This window comes from Marmota flaviventris, chromosome 10 (genome assembly GCF_047511675.1).
Source record: "Marmota flaviventris isolate mMarFla1 chromosome 10, mMarFla1.hap1, whole genome shotgun sequence".
Classification (NCBI taxonomy): domain Eukaryota; kingdom Metazoa; phylum Chordata; class Mammalia; order Rodentia; family Sciuridae; genus Marmota; species Marmota flaviventris.
In genome coordinates, this window is record NC_092507.1 from 43,295,988 (window position 1) to 43,317,096 (window position 21,109).

At 52.3% G+C, this 21,109-nt stretch overlaps 1 protein-coding gene across 4 annotated transcripts in view; it reads left to right on the plus strand.

Annotated features, from left to right (window-relative positions):
- Positions 1–21,109, plus strand: part of Acot11 (acyl-CoA thioesterase 11) — a 45,496-nt gene that overhangs the window by 5,656 nt on the left and 18,731 nt on the right. For all 4 annotated transcript variants that reach the window (XM_071617871.1, XM_071617872.1, XM_071617873.1 and 1 more), the window contains exons 2-3: positions 18,175–18,382; positions 19,358–19,427. In XM_071617871.1, the coding sequence (XP_071473972.1) occupies positions 18,175–18,382; positions 19,358–19,427 (278 nt within the window). The remainder of the gene's footprint in view (positions 1–18,174; positions 18,383–19,357; positions 19,428–21,109) is intronic.

Below are 21,109 nucleotides of genomic sequence, written 5' to 3' on the forward strand. Positions count from 1 at the left end.
TGGGTACCAAGGCTCTTTACCTTGTCCTGGTCCGACCTGGCTGAGCCAAGAAACTGACATATTTGCCTTGTACCTGCTCTGTCCTGTGGTTCCAGGCACAAGTGGTACTGCTAGCTGGGTCCTTGGCCAGCTCCCTGGCTACAAGCCTGTGCCCTTGTCATTCCCAGGAGCAGCCTCATTGCAGGTCAGAGGTGGCATCAGGACAGCAATAGGCCCAGAGTTTGGCACTTTGGGGATGCAGGAATGAGTCAGACTGGACCTGTCCTCAGGTGCCCCACGTGATAGAGAGAGGATCACGTGATGATGGTAGCACAATGTGGCCAAGCTGTGGCAGATGAAAACCTTGAGGTGGCCTTTAGCAGCTCAGGGAGGGGTCAGGACAGGCTCCGTGGAGGAGGTGATGGATTGGCTTCCCTGAGAGCTTTTCTGGGTTAGGAAGTGCAGTCTAGGAGAGGCACCTGTATGTGAGAGGTGGGAAAGAAGCCAGTTCCACAAGGAAATGAAGGAATTTAGCAGGGACCCCTGAGGACACTCTTTCTGCCCCCCTTGACTATGTAATATGTGTGTGTATGGGGTGGGCAGGAGATATACATATACATCTCCTGCCTGGGTCTTCCTCAGTGGTAATAATTTGCCCTCAGCCAATTACACATTAACTCATTAATGTCAGTAGACACAAACTGGTAAGCCTTTTTGGAGAGTCTGCCCAGTGGGCAGAACCAGCTCCAGCAGGGAGAAAACAGAATCTCAGCTCTACCACTCAGTGGCACAGAGCCTCAGCTTCTCTGATAACCAGGCTTCATTTGGCTCCCTCTCGTGTGCCAGAGGCACGGCTCCTTGTCCCTCGAAGGCCTAGGTGAGGAGTAAATGTAATCATGCAGAGCCACTGTAGAATGTCACAGCCAGATGCCAGACTTCAGAGAGACACGTGCACCAGCCCCTGCTCTGGGGCTTTTCCTGGCTCCTCGTGTGCACTTTGCCATCTAGAATGTGCTGTCTGTGCTTTATCAAATCAGGCTGTTCAGAGCCAGTGAGTCAGCAGCTGGGCTGGGCTCGGGCTGAATCCGGGCTCTGGGGGCTCGCTGAGGGGCAGCAGTGCCAATTCTAAGGTCTCTCCACTCCTAAGCTATGTCCTATTTGTGATCCTAGAACAGGCTGTGATCCGCCCCGGGGTGTGGCCTGGCCCAGGTGTGGTCCTGGTCCCCAGTCAGAGGTTGTTAAAGGCCCTTTGGCCTCTCTTAAAGCACCTCTGGTTTCCAGGAGCCTCCAGGCCTCTGCACCAGGTAGGTCCATGTTTTCTTTTGATCCCTTGAGAAGGTTGTGGAGAGACCTAGTACCTCTATTTTCTCCGGGGATCCAGCCCCAGTGAGCTGTGACAGGGACAGAGGGGAGGTCTGGAGCCAGAAGACCCTGGTGTGATCTTGATGAGCTGTTTCTCAGCTTCAGCTTCATCTCCGCATGGCAGGGCTACAGGGTGATGATGGACCCTGTCACTTGAGCAGGTTCACACCGTGAGCTTGACCAAGAAATTAATGTTAGATCGGTCTGCTTGCCTACAGGCTTTGCAAGCAATGGGGTTCATGGAAATGGTGGGCCCGGAGAGAGGAAGGGGCCAAGGATTAAATGACTTTAGGGTAGGGGTGGGGTGGAGGGATGGTCTATCCACGAAGAGAGTCAGAAGGGGAAGAGCCCAGCACTGCTTCCCACCCCACCCTGAGGGCCTCCTGGGACTCTGAGCTGCTCCGGTCCTACCCTCCCCTTGATTTTGAAGATAAAAGCAGAGCTTCTAGGCAGCAAGTCTAAGAAAGGTGTGTCTCTTGGGGAAACTGGTTCTTAGCTAGGCAAACAGGTGAGTGGGAGGGACTTCTGAGCTGGCCAGGCTGGCCCTGTGGACAGGGAGTGGTGGTGGGGTGGTGACAGCCAGGGTCTTTACCTCAGAGATCCCTCCACAGCCCAGGTAAGATCCACTCTTCAGAGACCACCTCCCCAGTCAGTGGTGTTCCCCTATTGCCTGGAGGGCAAGGGAGGGGGCGGGCAAGAGAGGAGAGTCTGAAGTGCTGGGGGTAGGGGCCTGGAGATGTGGCTTGGTGGTGGAGCATTAGCCAGGCTTTGCAGGAGGCCTTGGGACTGATCCCTAGCACCTGTAAAAATCCAGAGGAAAGGAGTGCCATGGACTGGTGACCTGACCTCCTTCTGGGGGTGTTCCTTCTGCAGAGAGCCCTTGCTGGGTTCTGGAGTCAGAGAACCTCAGTTCAACCTCTCCTTTGCCTTTTACTGGTCAAGAGTCCTTGGAGGGATCTTTTATTGATGAATTTTTTGTTTTCCTCATCTGCGAAGTGAGGATTTCTGCTTCTATTCTTTGTTTTGAGACAAGGTCTCACTAAGTTGCCAAGGCTGACTTTGAATTTGCAATCCTCCTGCCTCAGCCTCCTGGGTTGCTGGGATTACAGTGGAGTTGAGAATTTAAGGATCCCCAAGGACTGGACCTGGCACACAGTGGCTGCATGACAAGTGGTAGCCTTGGATTTCTAAAAGCGATCTTTTTTTTTGTGGGGGGGGGGGCGGTGTGCCAGGGATTAAACTCAGGGGCACTGAGCCACATCCCCAGCCCTATTTTGTATCTTATTTAGAGATAGGGTCTCATTAAGTTGCTTAGTGCCTCACCATTGCTGAGGATGGCTTTGAACTTGTGATCCTCTAGCCTCAGCTTCCTGAGCCGCTGCAATTACAGGCATGTGCCACCAAACTGTGGCTCTTAAAAGCAGTCTTTGAGGTTCTGCTAGGTCACTTCTTGGGCAGCTCCTGACCTGTGGGCAGCACTCTGGCTCCGTGGGACCCCTCCTATAGGCTCTATTCCTTAGCATGGAAGGAGCTCTAACATCTAACATCTAGGACCTTCCTGTCCCCATGTCCCCTTCCAACTACTACCATGTTTCTTTGCTCCATTTCCCCTTAAAAATTGCTGAGTTTTCTGTGATCCCATTTCCACTTGGTTACCTCTCATCCTCTCCCTAAGTCATTCTGACGGAATCCTCCCTTTCCCTCCCCACTCCCTTCCTGTGGTTAAATTGGGGAGAACTTCTCTCCCCATGTGCTTCAGCTCTGCTTGTGGCTCCTGGAGAGCCACCCTCCCCAGGGCCTGCTCCTACCTGGCTCCCTCTAGGCTCCTCCTTCCTACTGGCCTGTGTCAAGTGTGGGTGTCTCTGGCTACCTTCTCTCCTTGGGTCTTGTTTATACTGGTCCTAAGACTGCAAAACAAACCACCTCAGACTTAGTGGCTTAAAACAACTCTTTATGACATCTTGATGCCCAGGAGCTCGATCAGGGTTCTACTGGGTGATTCTTCTGCCCTGTGGGGCACTGGTGGAGGTAACTTGGTGGATTTTAGCTGGCAGATGAGCTAACTGACTTTGTTGGCACCTCAGTAGGGATGGCTTCAAGGTTGGGCTTAGCTGGGACTGTCATTCAGAATACCCACAGATGACCTCTGTAGTGTGACAGTCTCAGGGGAGTCAGATTTCCTACCTGGCAGAGGGCTACAGAGTAGGAGGTCCCAAAGGCCTGGGTGGAAGCAGCAAGGCTTCGCATGATCTGGTCTTAGAGGTACTGGTTGAAATGTCACCAAAGGTGACTCAGATCCAGGGGTGGGGATTCGATTCTACCTCTCAGTAGGAGTAGCAAAAAATCAGCTGCATTTTGACCACAAAGTTGCAGATACTCACATGCCTTTTTTTTTGGTACCAGGTATTGAACCCAGGGCGCTTAGCCACTAAGCCACATCCCCGTCCCTTTTTTATGTTTAATTTAGAGTCAGGGCCTTGCTGAGTTACTTTAGGCCTCACTAAATTGCTGAGGCTGGTTCTGAACTTATGATTCTCCTGCCTCAGCCTCCCAAACTTCTGGGATTAACAGATGTGCGCCCAGTTCTGTTTTATTTTTTGTTTTGAGACAAGTTCTCACTGAATTGACAAGGCTGAATTTGAATTTATAATTCTCCTGCCTCAGCCTCCTGGGTTGCTGGGATTACAGACATGTGCCACCGTGCCTGCCCTGGAACTCCTTGACACCTCTCTGAATGTCTAATTCTTGCCAGGTGTGGTGTCACATACCTATAATCCCAGTGGCTCTGGAGACTGAGACAGGAATATTGAAAATTCAAATACAGCCTCAGCAATTCGGCAAAGCCCTAAGCAACCAAGTGAGAACCCTGTCTCAAAAAAAAAAAAAAAAAAAAAAAAAGTCTAGGAACGTAGGAATGTGTCTTAGTGGTTAAGCACCCCTGGGTTCAATCCCTGGTACCAAATAGATAAATAAATTTCCCAGTCACTCATTCCAAGCCTGAGCCTTCCCTTTCTCTCACCCTCCTGCCTGGGAGCCACCAGCAAGTGGTGCTGGAGGGAAATCCAGCCCCTGTGGGGACCTACGTGGCGTTGGGCAACCTGGCCCCGTCTGCCCTCCTGACTTCTCCCCTTCCACCTTCTTCCCCACGGACAGCCAAACCCCTCTGTTTTCCGCCTGCCACCCTGCAGCCCCAGGGCCTTGTGCAATTGCTCCTTGCCATTTACCTTAGGCAGGAGCTCTCCATTTCCCACCCCAGGTCACCTTTTCCCACCCACCACCTTCTCTCTTGATGACATCCCTGTTTTTCTCTCTTCTGGCACGGTCCATTTTCTAAGATGACCTTGTTTCTTTTTGCTTACTATCTGTCCATGAGGCTGTTGTGTGCCATCCTGTGTTCCCAGCTCCTGCAAGTAAGGAATAGGAGTTTAACAGAGAGAAACACCTGCTAGAGCCTCTTTCTAACCTTGTTTATCCTTGTGTCATCTTGATTTTATACCTTATTAGGTCTTCTGCTCTCTGACCCAGCGGGCCGCCCGCTCTGCAGCCAGAGTCCCCCATGCAGCCTGGCTCCCCCTCACCCCACAGTTCCTCCTGCAGCCTGGCTGTCCTTCCTGGTCCTGGCCCCTCTGTTCCCCCCTCACAGTGCTGGGCCTCATGCTGCTGCAAAACCCCAGCTGTCTCCTCCCCGCACTGAGTCACTCTTTCCCTAAATGGGACCCCTCACCACCTACCCCCACCGCAGCGGTAAGTCTTCAGCAGCCACAGGGCCAGGGTTTGGGTTACAGCAGGATTGTCACTGTTGAGTTTGTGGACAGACTAAATCATGAGGCTGTTTTCACATAAACAGCTATTAAGCTAGAGCCACCCTTGCACGCAAACTATCCCTTAAGAAAAGGGATAGTGGCCGGAAACACTTCAAGGGAGACCAGCAAAGTGAGCCTTTTCCATTTTCATCTCCTGGGTCTGTTTGGTCTTTTTTTCCCTTTCAGTACTGGGGTTGGGACTTGGGGGTGCTCTACCACTGAGCTATATCCCCTTAATTTTTTTTTTTTTTATTTTGAGGGAGGGTCTTGCTAAATTGCCCAGGCTGATTTTGAACTTTTGATCCTCTGCCTAGGCCTCCCAAGGCTCTGCGATTACAGGCATGAGCCACTGTATTTGGCTTCTTTTTTTAAAAAAAAATTAATTTATTTATTTTAATTAGGTATATAAGACAGTAGAATGCATTTTGATTCATTGTACATAATTGCAGCACAACTTTTCATTTCTCTGATTGGACATGATGTAGCATCACACCCTATGTGCAGTCATACAGGTACCTAGGGTAATGATGTCCATCTCATTCCACCATCTTTCCTGCCCCCATTCCCCCGCACCCCACTTGGCTTCTTCTGCTTGGTCTTGTATGTTACAGACTTTCAGGTGGCCTTCCATGACTGGGTGATTCATTCAAGCCATCTGACCTGGTATTGAATGGAGCAGGCAAATAGGGTACTCCTTTGGAGATGCCTTTCAGTTTCAATTTAATATGTTTTTTTTTTTTTATATTTATTTTTTAGTTATCGGCGGACACAACATCTTTGTTTTGTATGTGGTGCTGAGGATCGAACCCGGGCGGCACGCATGCCAGGCAAGCATGCTACCGCTTGAGCCACATCCCCAGCCCCTCAATTTAATATGTTTTTACTGAGCATTTAAAATGTTTGGGGTCTATGCAAATGCAAGATTTGCAGATATGTCTATTCTTGCCCCAATGGGCCCCTCTCTGTGCCTGGCATATCTTATTCTTTGTTACCCCAAGCTGGATTCTAGTGATTGTCACATTTGATTCTAAGCATTTATTTCCCCCCTGAGGGTCTTGAGCCTTCTAGGGGCCTGGGAAGTAGGAAGGGTCAAGCAACCGAGTGTTGGACTGTGTGGACATCTGTGGGAGGCCTCATGAAGGGCCATGGACTCCATCTTGTTCAAACCTGATTCTTCATTGAAATGAAGCCTTGGTGGAAGAAAGATTTTGTGTTCAACAGGCAGTACTGGGAGGAAAAGTGAATATCGTTGTCACAGGATGGGGCTAGGAGGCCCCAGCTGACCCATGCTCTGCAAAGGTCACTTTACCAGTCTCATCAGATGTCCCTTATCCAGGGCCCTGCTCAGGCCTTTCCTCTCTAGACAGTTTCCTGTGTCTTTCAACCATACCTGGCTTTTTTATGTGTATGTGTGTGGGGAAACCCAGAATTGAACTCAGGGGCACTTGACCAGTGACCACATCCCCAGCCCTATCTTGTATTCTGTTTAGAGACAGGGTCCACTGACTTGCTTATCATCTTGCTTTTGCTGAGGTTTTGAACTTGCAATCCTCCTGCCTCAGCCTCCTGAGCGGCTGGGATTACAGACAGGTGCCGCTGTGCCAGGCCCATGCCCAGCTTTTTAACAACATAAAGATCTGCAGTGTTGGGAGCCCTTCCTGTGGGTCAGCTCCTATTCTTTCCACATGTAATCTCATTGAGTCCTCTTTATGACAGTCCTGTTCCCATTTTAGAGATGTGGAAACTGAGTGGTTTAGGTAAATGGCTTAGGGTTATCAGCCAGCCAGGCAGGGCAGGAGCCAGCACAGTCTGAGCCTGCTGAGCCAGGCCTCCACCTCTGCTCACCCGGTGCCTTTCTGTGCTTTTCTTTCTTCTCTCCCTCCACTTTTTTTTTTTTTTTTTTTTTCAGTAAGCCTTTCTGGTGGGCTCTTATTCCTCTGAGAGTGTGGAAAACAGTGGGATGTCGTGGGGCTAGGACAGGTTAAAGCTGTGTTGCAGGCCAAGAGTGGGAGGCTGAGGGAAGAGGGCCATGTGCAGCCTGCGCCTGGAAAGAACCGTGGCGCCCTGTCTGCTCCGCAGCCTCCGCCTCTCAACCCTCAGGTTTACCAACGTGAGGCCTTTGAAGCAGCCCCACGGGGTTGGTGTCCCTCTGCTAAGTCTCCTTCTGAGGCCTGCTCCACCTGCACTGCTTAATAAGGGAATGTCTTCAGTGATGAGTCACACCCCCTGCCCACCCTGCTCTGCCCTGCTTCCTGAACATTTTAGAGAGGAATGAGTTGTTGTGTGGTGCTGGGGAAGGGGGTAAGGTGGGTAAGGTGGGAAGGAGGAGGCTGAGTGGTAGGAGAGTTCTGAGGCCAGCACCTTGAGGGCCTGCGGGGTGCCCAGTGGGGAGGTATGGCCTGAGGGGCTGGGAGAGGAGCCCCACTTGCTGGGGAAGGCAAGACACAGCCCTCAGCAAGAGGGGCCCACCAGGCTGCCCGCTTCCTGGGGCAGGAAGTCCCAGCGGCTGCCAGAATCCCCAGGCTGAGAGCAGCTCAAGCCAGAGGAATGTGTGGTGTGTGGTGTGTGGGGGGAGGCGGGAGGGGCCCTTCATGTCTCCCTGGCTTCTCCCTCTGCTGTGTGTGTGTACGTGTGAGCGTGTGTGTGCGCATGTCCATTCTGCTGGCCGGGCTCCCTGTCAGCCTCTTTTGTTTTTTCTCTCTCCCTGACCTCATCCCTTTTCTATTCTTCCTTTCCCTCCTCTCCCTTTGTTCCATTCTCTCTCTACAACTGTTTTTCCCCTCTGTCTATAGCTGCTCTCTTTTCTTCTCCCTTCCTGCTTGTGCTCTCTCTCTCTCTCTCTCTCCTTCCCTCCCTCTCTCTCCTGGAGGGGAGTTGTGATGCCAGGAGCTGCAGTGCCCAGTTCCAGGGTAAATGAGGCAGCTTTCAGGATGGCAGGGCCTGAGCCTATTGCCTGGTTGCCTGTTGCCATGGTGACCTAGAGGCGGTGGCAGGCAGCAGCCTTGGCTGTCTGGCAGGGAAGACATGTAAGGCTCTGATGAGGTGAGGCCAGGTCTGTCCTTCACAGCCTCTGAATGGCCACCTAGCTGCCAGGGCTCATGAGGTGACTGCCTGTGAATGTGGGTGCTAGGTTGGGTGCTGTCCTGGTGAGTCCCCTGAGGTGCACACGGCAGAGATCAGTCGCGTTTGGGGTCAGCACCCTCCTGGCCTCTTTCTGGGGCATGCTGGAGTAGGGAGTGGGAGGTGGCAGAGGGTCCAAAGGGAGAAAGCCACAGGGAGGTAGCAGGGGTGGAGGTGAGGTGGGTGCTGGGAGACCTGGACGGGCAGATGTGCTTCTCATTAGAAGGGTTTGTGTCGGAGAGAGTGAGCCCGTGGTCCAAGGGAGCAAGCGAGCTCATACTGGACAGTCAGTGGATGGGGTATGGCAGGTGGCATTGCTGTTCTGGAGAGAGGCCCATCTGGCATGTGGTGTCTTCTCCTCAGAGCAGAGGGTTTTCAAGGTACAACCTTCAGCTCACAAAGAGCGCACAGTCTCCTCAATGGTGGTGGCTCAGACAGTGTTCCAGAAAGTGCCTTGACTCTGGACTGTAGGGTACTGACACTACAGGTCTTTCTGCAGGGGACATGAGAGTAGATGGGGAGCTTCTAGGGAGTCTTGTCTCCAAGGCTGTCACAAGTGCCTGGGAGGCAGCGGTGACTACTCTGCCTGCCAGGCAGTTACAACAGAGTGGCCAAGCAGCCTCAGCCTTGGAGTTAAACAGACTTGGGTCCAAGTCCCACCTCTGCCCTTTGCTGGCTGAATGATTTTGTGTGTGCATATCCAAGGCACCCACCCTCCCTGGGCCTTTGTTCCCCCATCTGTAAAATGGGACTAATAACAGCAGGGTTGTGTGAAGATTAAAAGATAAAAGTGCGAAGATTAAAACTGCATGTGAAATCCTCAGTACTCAGTAAATCCTCAAGGGAGAGCCGTTGTTCTCCATCTTACTCTGCGTGCATACCCTCTTCAATTTTATGAACAAAAGAAGCTTGTGAAAAAAGCCCAGACAGGTTAAAACACTTGCTCACGTCCCACAGGCCGTTAGTTCTGGGCACCTTGCAGGCATAGTGCCCAACAGTACAGAGAAGAGACCAGTACAGTGAGAATCCTAAATATTCAGAGTGGTCCTGAGGCACAAAGGTGAGAACACAGGCAAAGGCAGAGGCTGTCCTCCATGTCTTCATGCTCTTATCCAAAGGCTAGGTCAGGCTAGCTGAGGTTAAGCAGAACCCCAGCCCCCACAGACTATGCCCCGTCCTGCAGGTCTCGGCCGCCAGCCCCCACGCAGGCTCAGGCCGCACACACTCCTGCAGCCCCTGCCCCTGGGTTACCAGTATCTCCCAGGATGCCTCTGGTTCCATGCCTAGCTTCCCATCTGGACCCTGTGAAGGTGGCCCCCAATTCAGGTTTGCTCACCAGGGTAGGCCTGACCTAGCCTTTGGATAAGAGCATGAAGACATGGAGGACAGCCTCTGCCTTTGCCTGTGTTCTCACCTTTGTGCCTCAGGACCACTCTGAGTATTTAAGATTCTCATTTTACAGGTGAGGAAACTGACCCCGGCGGGGGGGGGGGGTTGCCCATTGGTTGTTGAATGAATGAATGAATAGCTGAGTGGACAGAGGGGAAGCCGTTGCCTGGGGCCCCCCTGCTGCTGAGGGTAGGGTTGGGATTCCAGAACTCCAGGACCCCCTGTTCCATGCTGCATCCCTTCTCCATGTTTCCATTTCCCCAAGTGAGAAACAAAGGCTGCTGTCTCTTTGATGGTTGAGAAACGTGAGCCCCATCTAGCCGACTGCCCCGTGCTCTGCAGTCTCCTTGAGTGATGCTCCCGCACATGTGTACAGCACCTCACCGTTAGCTACTGACTTGAGTTTTGGGGATCTGCTTTTAGTAGTAGTAGTCCCTACTACTTTATCACTGAGCTGCATCCCCAGCCCTTTTCATTTTACATTTGGAGACAGGGTCTCACTAAGTTGCTGAGGGCCTTGCTAAGTCGCTGATTTGCAACCATCCTATCTCGGCCTCTGGAGTCCCTGGGATTATGGCTGTGTCCCGCTGTGCCTGTAGGAATCTGCTTTGATCCTTGTCCTACCCTTGAATGGAGGTGGGCTGCTTGTCCCGTTTTTCCCAAAGAGGAAACAACTCAATGACATGCCCAAGGACTGCCTGACTCTCAGCCCATTTGCTTAAGACCTTGGACAGAGCCTTGGGCCTCAGTTTCCCCATCCATGCAACCATCCAGGTGTAATCAGTCTCCAAGCCCTTCTCACTCATGATGCCAAGGAAAGGTCTGCAGGGTAGACAGAGGCCAGAGACCTGTGCTCAAGCCAGAGCTGGGCAGCTTAGGTGGGATCTGGGACTTCACTGAGCGAGGGTCCCTGAATACTTTGTCAGTGGTAGGGCCTCAAATATTTGCTCCTGGGTCAGATGAGATGTGCATGGAGTGGCATTCAGGAAACACCTTCTCCATTTGCTCTGGCTCCTGGCCAGTTTCTCAGTGGACCCTGGCAGTTCTGATGACCTTGACCTGGCTGAGGGTAGGCATCAGATTTCAGACAAGGATATTTTTACCCTTGGGGGTGGAGGAAGGCAGGTGATGTTCTGGCTCTCTGTTCTAGAATGGGTTGAGGGGACAGGATAGGAATGGGGCCTCATGATGTGTGTGCTCCCTGCCTATGTGAGGTGACACTAGTGAACCCACTGAATAAATGCATATAGTTGGACCACAACAAGCCACACTCTGTGCTCCTGGGCCCTATAGGCACCAGGAGTGGAGAGAGGGTTCCTGCTTGGTGGATCTTCTGTTCTGGTGTCAATCAAATACCCCACGATTAAGTGGGCATTGTCACAATGGAGAGCACGACAGAGGTGAGGCACATGGTGGGTGCCAGAGTGCTGAAGTGGGGAGGAGATAATGCAGCCAGGGAGAGCAGGAGTATAGGAGTGGAGATACCATCTGATGTTTTGTCCATTTATTTTTGTACTGGAGATTGAACTCAGGAGCACACAACCACTCAGCCACATCCCCAGCCCTTTTTATTTACTTATTTTTGAGACAGGGTCTCATTAAGTTGCTTAGGGCCTCACTAAATTGCTGAGACAGGCTTGGAGCCTGTAATTCCCCTGCCTCAGCCTCCTGAGCCATCTGGATTACAGGTCTATGCCACTGTGCCTGGCACAATCTGATGTTTTGGGTAATCAGAAGCCTGTGGTATTTCCCTTCCAGGCTCAGGATGGCTTCATGGATGAGTGCTCCCTGTTTTACCTAAGAGTTTGATACCCTCTGCTACCCTTTGTTGCCTTGTCTGCTCGGAACCTCAAGTCCAAATGCGGTTCTCTGTGGTAGGATCTGGATTCCTACCATAATCTTTTCCTCCCTTATTTGGTTCTTTAACTGGAATTGTTTGCATTTCTGGCCCAGTGAATGTGTATCCTGTGTGTGTCCCCTGTGTGTGTGTAGAGTCCACCTCAGAGCCTTTTTTGGGAAGAAGGTAGGGAGTAGGCCTGAGGGGGAGCTTTGGAATGTGGACAGTACTCCTTCTGGCCTGTGAGTAAATGGCTCGGAGGCTGCCCTTGATTGCACTGGTCTCTCAAAGAGGCTGGAAAAGGGCTGAGCCTCCCTGGTGGGGACAGGCATCCAGTTTAGGAATCTGGCTCACACTGTTCAGCCTGACCTGGCTAGGACAATGAGGACTTTCATGGGGCCTTGCCCATGGCTCCAAGGGTGGGCCAGAGGCCTTCTCTCCCTGCCCCCTCAAGGGACTGCCTCAGGGCCCCACCCCATGCCCTTGGGAGAGATGGGGTGGGGGTGGGGGAACACTGGCTTCGTGGTATTTGGCTGGGATTAAGTCCTGCCCCGGGATCACTGGCTTTATAAATTGTCCCAGAACCACTTAAAGGAGCTCATAATCTGGCCCTCACAGGGCTGTGGCTGGGTTCTGGTGAGTTTATGGGTAGAAAGTACTATTAAACAGACCAGCGTCAACTATGTTTGGGTCTTTATTTCTATAGGAAACTCAAATTCAGCTTTCTAAAGTTAACAGTAAGTGATCAGTAAGAGCTAGCCATAGGGTAGGAGTTTTATACACTCACTCTCCTTTCATTTCATCCCACAGTGACACGTGGAGGTAGGTATTATAATCCCATATTTACCGGTAAGGGAATTGAGGCCCATAGGTGTTGAACAGTGTGCCTGAGGTTTCATGGGGAGGTAGTAGAACTGGACTTGAACCCAAGCCGGGCCAACCCCAATGCCTGTGCCCAGCTGGTGTCGCGGTGGGCATCTTCAGAGGCTGTTCAAGCCTCTGACTCCTGCCAGGGCAAGTGCTGTCCTTTGCACTAGACCTGCTATTCTGAACGGGTCCCGCAGGCACTGTGATCTCTGCCCTGACTGATCACTGTGGGCCATCCCCTTCTCCAGGAGTCTTCCATGGTTTCTGGGCACTCTGGGTCTGCTCACCAGGTCCCTGACTGCCCACTCCTATTTCCACCCCAGCAGGTGTGCCTGGCATTTCCCCACCAGCGTGCTGTGCCCTGATGTCCACACTACCAGAGCTGCTGCTGTTCCCTGCCCCTCTGTTCCCCACAGCCTCTCCGCAGCTCACACAGACGCCTCTTGTCCTGAGTCTCAGCCCTAAGGCTGCCTTGTCATTCGTCTTTTCCTTCTTCTCTTCCACTGGCAGTCATTTGGCGTCTGCTCTGTGCTGGGCCTGGGTCTTGTCCTGTGGGGGTGATGGGAGTGGCAGGGCTTGGTCAGTGCTGTGAGGGAGACAGGAGGCTGCAGGAGTCTGGGAGGCCCTGGCTCTCCCTGTGGATGAGGGGTGTGGATAGAGGATGAAAGTGGCAGAGGAGAAGGTGGACAGGGTGGACAGGGGCAAATGAAGGGGCTCTGGCAGAAGCAGTATTCCTGTGGTGGGGGAGAAGAGCAGGAGTGGGAGCAGTGCTCTGAGGAAGGCACATGGTTGGGAGCTGTGGGACTGGGGCTAGTGTAGAGCTGCAGTGGCTGGGCCTTGCTCCTGACAACCATGGGAGCCATCAAAGAGTCTTGAGCAGGTAGTGCCTGGTGAGAACTGTTCTTTAAAAAGGTCATTGTAAGCTGAGCACAGGGTTGCACTCCTGCAATCCCAGCAGCTCAGGAGGCTGAGGCAGGAGGATTGCAAATTCAAGGCCAGCCTTAGGCAGCCCTAAGCAACTTCGAGAGACGCTGTCTCAATAAATAAGTAAATAAATAAATAAATAAATAAAAAGGGCTGGGGATGTGGCTCAGTGGCCCGGGTTCAATCCCTGGTACCAAAAAAAAAAAAAAAAAAAAAAAAGAGAAAGGTCATTGTGGTCCTAAGGTCAGAGGGAAGCGTGAAGTCCGTTGTAGGAGTTCTGAGGATTTGACCAGATCTTCCTGCAAGGCAGGTCATAGTAAGTAGCCTTGGTCGAGTCTCTGGGTCTTCTTTGGGGACAGATCCCCCTGGTGCTGTGTAGAGGCTGGAGGGAGATGGGGTGGCTGGAGCCTGTGGACAGGCTGTGGGACTAGTCAGGACACAGGGAGGCTGAGTGTTTAAGAAGGTGAAATTATTGGGACTTAGACACTCCGGGGAGAGAGGAAATCACGGTTAAGCCTGTTGTCGAATTGCCCAGCAGGCCCAGGAGGGCCAGTCTCTGCCCTTTCAGCTGGGTGACACTGGACTAGTCTTTCCCTCCATGCCTTAGTCCCCCCAGCTGAGCAAGGTGGTCTCTCCTGCTCTGACTCAACAGGTCTGTGATGTGACTGATCAGGAGGAGAGACACAGAGCCCACGGTGTGACTAGCCAGGGCCTACTCTAGGATCATCAAATCTGGCCAGGTCGGCTATGGCCTGGGGCCAGCGCTTGGCATGGCTACTATCGGAGAGGGCACATCTCTGACCTCTGAGTGCCCTCCCCTTCACAGCAGCTGGGCCCTGTCTGCTGCGTTGGCCTGGCCTGCCTGGCTATTCCAGGTCCTGACTCCAGCCAGGGCCTCTGCTCTCTGGAGAGGAGTGGCTCCAGTCTGGGGTCCCATTGGCTAAACCGTGCCTGGCTGCACACACCCCTGCTTCCCGGGCTGGCTGGCTGCCCACCTGAGAGGGAGGCCTGGCCTGCCCCATGTGGGCAGACTGCCTCAGAGCCCAAGGGAGGAGGTGGGGGTCTGAGAGACTGTGCCTGGGGCCGCCTGGGCTGCTCTGTCCCCACCTCCTTTGCTCTCACCCCATCTCTGCACCCCTCCTGTGAGAGGAGTCTCATGTCAGCAGCAATGAGGTCCTCAGCTTGCTTCAGGGTGGAGGGCTCAGCTCTGATTGGAGGAGCGTAGTGTTTCTGTTTGAAGGGGTGACGGTGCTCTGCAGCTTCCTGATTGGGAATCCCACTGAGTGTGCCAGGCCCCAGGCGGGCTTAGACCCTAGAATCCTGGAGCCAGTGCTATGTACCTTAGGGAGTGACAGTTCTCTTCTTTGCTGGGGAGGGCAGGCGTGACTCAGGAAGAAAGGGGCCTTGCTCATGATCTCATAGTGCCTGAGGGACAGGCTAGAGTTTGCACTTAAGTCTGTCTCTGGTTGTCCTTCTGAAAACCTCTAATGAGGTCCTACTGTGTGCTAGGCCCCTCTAGGCTCAAGTTGTCATTGTATTCGTGGTGCTTGGCCCAGGGTCCAGGACAGAGAAGGTGCTTGGTGAATGAATGAATGAGGCAAAGATCCTGTCTCTATGCAGCAGAGTCTAGTGGAAGGCAGGGTTCCTGTTTCACAGAACAGGAAGCAGGACAGTCAGGGATAGGGACCACTCCGCTGAGAAGTAGGGAGAAAACTGGAGTTCAGCAGTCTGACTCCTGGCCCAGGGCTTTGTCCAGCTTCAGTTTCCTCATCTGTAAGATGGGTTGACAGTCCTGGCTTTCTGCCTGCCTTGTGAGGGCCGGGCGAGGCGGTGGGTGGGATAGAGCAGGGCCCTGTGTGGGGCTTCCCTCTGTGCCTGTCCAGACTGCCTAGGAACCTCAGATGGTTGACTCCCTTTATTCTGCCCACCAGTCCTCTGCCTCTTGCCTTCCACATTTCCTCAGTTCTCTCCGGGCTTCTTTCTGGACTGTTCTTCCCAGAACACCTGGCAGTGAGAGGGGTTTGGAAAGAGTGTGGGTAAATGGACCCTGCCTGCCTCCTCCCTCTCTCCCTGCCCCTGCTCCCAGAAAGCCAGCTACTCGCATCCATGTAGGCTTCCAGTGCATGGCCAGACTGGAGATGCCTTGGCAATGGTTACCATGGCAACGGGTCCTGCTGCGTGGACCACAGTGCCTTCAAGCCAACTGTGAGGACTAGAAAGCTGGTCAGCCTGGCACTCCATGGGCCTCCGCCCAGGCTGAGAGGTCTCAGGGCTGTGGCTCTCTTTTTTCCCAGCCCTGTGCTTACTACCCAGTGGCTCTTGGGAATGAGCTGCATCTCTGGGAACCACGAGCAGTTCTGGGTCAGACAGGCCTGGTTCAAATCCTGGTTCTATCACTTGAGGGGTCAAAGTCATGTTCAACGTGGCTTGAACAAGTCATGTTGGTAGGTTTTGAATTTATGGAATTAGCTTAGGGTTGCCTGTGGGGGGACTTATCCGGGACACACAGACCCCCAACACAGGAGCCAGCACTGCTCCCTCCTGCAGCTTAGGGGCCCGCCATCTGATCAGGACACTTTTTGCTGCTACATCCGAGGCCCAGGACCCTGACTCCTCATCTTGGCCTAGGAAACCTTGCAAGGGTCTTGGTGTGGTGGGAAGGAGCTCAGACCGCTCCAGATCTCAGGGATGGGAGCCGGGCTCTGCTATTTCCTTGACCCTCAGTTTCCTTATCTCCAAGATGAGGATAATAACGTACCTGTCCCACAGGTTTGTTGTACAAATGGAATTGAATTAATACACGTAAAATTGAATTAATACACGTAAAATAATCTGCTAAGGCAGACTATGTGGACACTTAAATACCATATAAATGTTAGCTGTGACTGTTGTCACTCCCCTAGAGTTGGCATTGGCTGTGACAATTGGCACCACGTGCCTGCCTCTCATTTTTCTCACACACAGGGTTGCCCAGATCCTGAGTTCACAGACTGACCAGGAGGGTATCCCAGAGAGAAGGGACAGCAGGTTGCCTCCCTAGCCCCCATCAGAGGGGCTGATGGGCATGGCCCCCTGTCCTGCCTGGAGAGTAAGACAGGATGGGCTTCAAGCTTGAGACTCCATCTCTCCTGAGTGCATTTGAAGACCTTCCCTCCTTATTCTCCAGTTGGCAGCTGCTGCGGTCCTGCCCTGGATCAGACAGCTGCTCAGTGACTGCCCAGAGCCCTCCCAGTCAGTAGATCCGAGTGCCGGAAGGCATTAGCACCCACTGGAGGCTCCTGATGCCAACTGAAGAGCCCAGGAGCTCAAGAAAGGGCCTGTGGGGACGAAATCAGAGCTGCTTCCTGAAGCACTTTTATGGGAACAATTTTCAGTTGGACTACTGCAGGTTCACTAGCTCCCTAGGCCTCCCTGCATAGAGTGGTCAGTCCCCTCCCTCCCTCTCTCCCTTTTCTTTTTCTTCATTATTGGTTCTTGCTTTATTGACCTCCTTTTAATTGGAGTGTTTGCATTATTTACATTTTTAAAATGTACCATTAAAATATATTTTTTAGTTGTAGATGGACATAATACCTTTATTTTTTATCTTTATGTGGTGTCGAGGACCGAACCCAGGGCCTCACACATGCCACAACCCCAGCCCCTAATTTTTTTTGGTACCAGGGATTGAACTCAGGGGCACTCAATCACTGAACCACATCCCTAGCTCTATTTTGTATTTTATTTAGAGACAGGGTCTCACTGAGTTGTTTAGCGTCTTGTTGTTGCTGAGGCTGGTTTTGAACTCACAGTCCTCCTGTCTCAGCCTCCTGAGCCACTGAGATTACAGGCATGTGCCACCGTACCCGGCCGTTTTAAATATTTTTAAGTGTACAGTTTAGAGGCATTAAGCACATTTTCAATCAGGCAACTATTCTTACTAACCGTCTCTAGATCTTTTTCAACTTCCCAAACTGAAACTCTATACTTAATAAACAGTAACTCCCTATTTCTTCCTCCCTAGCCCCTGGTAACCACTGTCCGTCCTTCATTCTTTTGTTCCTTCCTTCCCTCTTTCTTCTTTCTTTTTACAGTACTAGGGATGAAACTTGGGGTGCTCTACCACTGAGCTACATTCCCAGCCCTTTTTATTTTGAAACAGTCTCACTAAGTTGCCCAGGCTTGCCTTGAACTTGCAATCATCCTGCATCAGCGTCCCAAGTTGCTAGAACTATAGGTGTGTGACAACACACCTGACTGCTGTCATTCTTTTGTCTCTCTGAATTTGACTACTCTACGGACCTCCTGTGAATGAAATCACAGTATTTGTCCCTTTGTGACTAGCGTGTCTTCCAGGTTCATCCATTGTGAAGCATGTATAAGAATTTTCTTTCTTAGGCTGGTGCCAAGGCCCATGCCTATAATCCCCGCAGCTCGGGAGGCTGAGACAGGAAGATCACAAGTTCAAAGCTAGCCTTAGCAATTTAGCAAGGTCCTAAGCAACTTAGGGAGGCCCTGTCTCAAAATAAAAAATAAAAACAGCTGGGGATGTGGCTCAGTGGTTGAGTGCTCCTGGGTCAATTTCTCGCACCAAAAAAAGCAAAACTTTTCAAAAGTTATCCCACAGGCAGAAGTGAGGAAGTGAAGTATCTATATTCTTCTTCTCTCCCCCTTTCTCAGGTCCAAAGTTGTGTTAGGTCAGATTTGTTGGCCAAAAGGAAACAGCACAGGTGGCTTCCAAGGAGCCTTTGGGGTCTGAGACCATGGGCTGGAGGGTTCTCCCCTCTCTCCTGGTGGGGCTGGTGGGAGGTGGCCCTGGGCTGCTTCTCCTCTCCCTGGGGCCATAAGGTCTCAGGGCTTGGCAGACCCAAGAACCCTGGGGAGAGCTGATCTCTCTGCCTCCGTGTTCTCCAGGGCCTCGCCTCTGTGTTCTCCAGCCGCACGTCCCGCAAGTCAGTCTCACGTGCTGGAGACGACGACGACATGGCAGAGGGTGAGGGATACCGGAACCCCACGGAGGTGCAGATGAGCCAGCTGGTGCTGCCCTGCCACACCAACCATCGTGGGGAACTGAGCGTCGGGCAGCTGCTCAAGTGGATCGACACCATGGCCTGTCTGTCCGGTGAGGCTGCGTTTGGCCTGGCCATCTCCAGCCACAGGCCCCACAGACCCAGAGCAGGGGCCTCTATTCAGAGATGGTTACTGTCCCCTGAGTGTCTCCTTTGCCCATGCTGGTCCATGTGCCTGAAGTGCTCTCCTAGTTTCCCAGTGCTCAGGGCAGCCCTCCCACTCCCCCAGGGCCCACAGCCCTGGGTACTGGTGTCGTGCCCTGAGGTCCCTGCTTCCACCCAGTGCAGCCATATACAGGGCTGCTTCACCACGGGTTTGAAAATGCCCTGAGCACCGATGGCGACAGGCTGCTGATGGTGGTCCCTATGTTGAGTGGAGCTGCAGAGCTTGCTTCATTCTCTTTGCTGTGATGGTGTCTCCAGCCCACTGGGAGCTCCCAGCCTGGTGGAGCAGTTCGGGGGGGGGGGCATGCAGGAGGACCCCACTGCCTGTTTGAGAGACCCTGACCCAGCTCTGGGGACAGGGAGGGGTTTCTGAGGGGTTAGGGCACCTGAACAGGTCTTTGTTTATTTTGATGTGGTTCCAAGGATTGAACCTAGTGCCTTACACATGCCAGGCAGGTGAGCAAGTCTTGAGGGTGAGAAGGCTCAGGGAAGGGAACAGGTGGGTGAGGTGTGGGTGCTCAGGAAGTCAGGCTAGACAGTGTGGCATGATCACCCATTCATCCAGCAGCTGCTGGCCTGAGAATCTATGCTGGGTTCTGCTCTGGGAGCCTCGTGCAGCGATGAGCAGGACAGGTAGAAATCCTTGCCCTCAGGTACTTCCCAGTCTAGCAGGTCACTAGACACAGGGAACCAGATTTATAAAATAGGGTTAAAATGTGGTAATGGTGGGAAGGGACTGGGAGAAGGCTGGGGTGGCCTCGGCTTGGGCAGATGGAGAAGCCTCTTGGGGAGAGGTGACATTTGATCAGAGGCCAGTGACGTGGGAAGCCTGTTAACATCTGGCTTTCTTCTTCTGATGCCAGCGGAGAGGCACGCTGGCTGCCCCTGTGTCACAGCCTCCATGGACGATATCTATTTTGAGCACACCATCAGGTAAGCAGCTCCTGCTTCAAGGTCCTTCCAGTCTCCCTGCCACAAACCCATGGCCACTCCCCCATGACCCTGCCTGGAGTCTATCAGGCTTTTGAATATGGAAGAAGGGCAGCTTCTGGGGGCAAGGACCTGTCTGCTGGGTCTCTGGGCAGCAGTGGGCTGGGTCCCTCTGCCAGGGTGGGGCTCAGGAAGTGGTTTGGAGTTGGGCGTTGCTGAGATGTCATTGTGGTCCTTCAAGGACTATGTCATTCTGGGGAGGTCAGTCTTTCCCTCTGGGCCTTGGTTTTCTTATCAGAACATCGAAGGCATTAGGCTTGACCAGTGAATGCCTTTCTGAGCTTGGAAATTGTCTGTGGTCACTGGTTACTGCACTGTAGGGAGGCCCCTAGGCAAACTTCCTTGGCAAAGCCTGAGCTTGAAACTTCGCCCATCTCCCTGTGTTCACACACGCCCAGGTTGATAAGGTGCTCATTACCCGAGGGAGACCTTTTTCTCTTTCTAATGACTGTCCTGGTTACATCGAGCTGAGCTTGACATTGCCTGTTGGTCCCTGCCTGCTTCTGGGACTCCAGAAGCATCCTGAGTCCTCCACTGGGACAGGCTGCAGGGGCTGCCCGCACAGCTCTGTCTCCAGCCCGTTCCTAGCTTGCCATCAGTACCTAGGGAGTCAAGTGCCAAGTGCCAAGGGCTTATTTGGGACTGCCTGGTGCCCTGTGTGTCCCAGTTAAGGAGACGTTTGGCCATTCCAGTGCTCATTAGTCATTCACTACATACTTAATGTTAGTTGGACTGGGGCCATGCTGGGTTTGGGGACACAGAGTCCATTAGAGCATGATCTCTGTTCCCAGGAGCTCCCAGACTGCAGGGGAGGCAGATGCAGGAACAATTTCCATTCCAAGTGGGTGTGGAGCTCAGTGGCAGATCATGTGCCCATTGTGCACAGGGCCCTGGGTTTGAGCCCCAGCTCCACAAAGACATTGTGAAAAATAGAAAGTTCCACACTAATAATGTGAATTTTGATATTTAGATGCTTGTCATACATTTCAAAATACTTTAAATTTCAAAATAGTTTTACATTTACCATAAGGTTATATCTCTGAATATAGTACAGAACTCCTATATATCCCACACCCAGTTCCCTGATTATTAACATATTTATAGGGCACCTTTGTCATAATTAATGAACCCATATCATCAATACCTTATTTGGAATGCCTTTTTTTTTTTTTGGTACCAGGAATTGAACCCGGGGCACTTAACTACAGAGCCACATCCCCATCCCTTTTTATTTTTTATTTTGAGGAAGGGTCTCAATAAGTTGCTTAGGGCCTCCTTAAGTTGTTGAGTCTGGCCTTGAATTGTGATTCTCCTGCCTTAGCCTCCTGAGTTAGTGGGATTATAGGCACTGTGTCCAGCTTGGCATGCCTTTTTAATATGATAATTTATTTAATCCTCAGAACAACACTATGAGGTCATGGCTATTAGTACCCTCATTTTTCAAAGGAGGAAACTAAGGCACAGGGAAGTAAGGTAACTTGTTTAAGGTTATACAGCTGGTGGAAGACCCAGGAAATACTACCAGGCTGCTGGTCTGACCCAAGTCCCTGTTCCAACCAATGGGCTACATTTCCCATGTCTGTGGGTGAGGGTGGTGCCATGGAGGGTAGTCAAGGGGTCTTCCT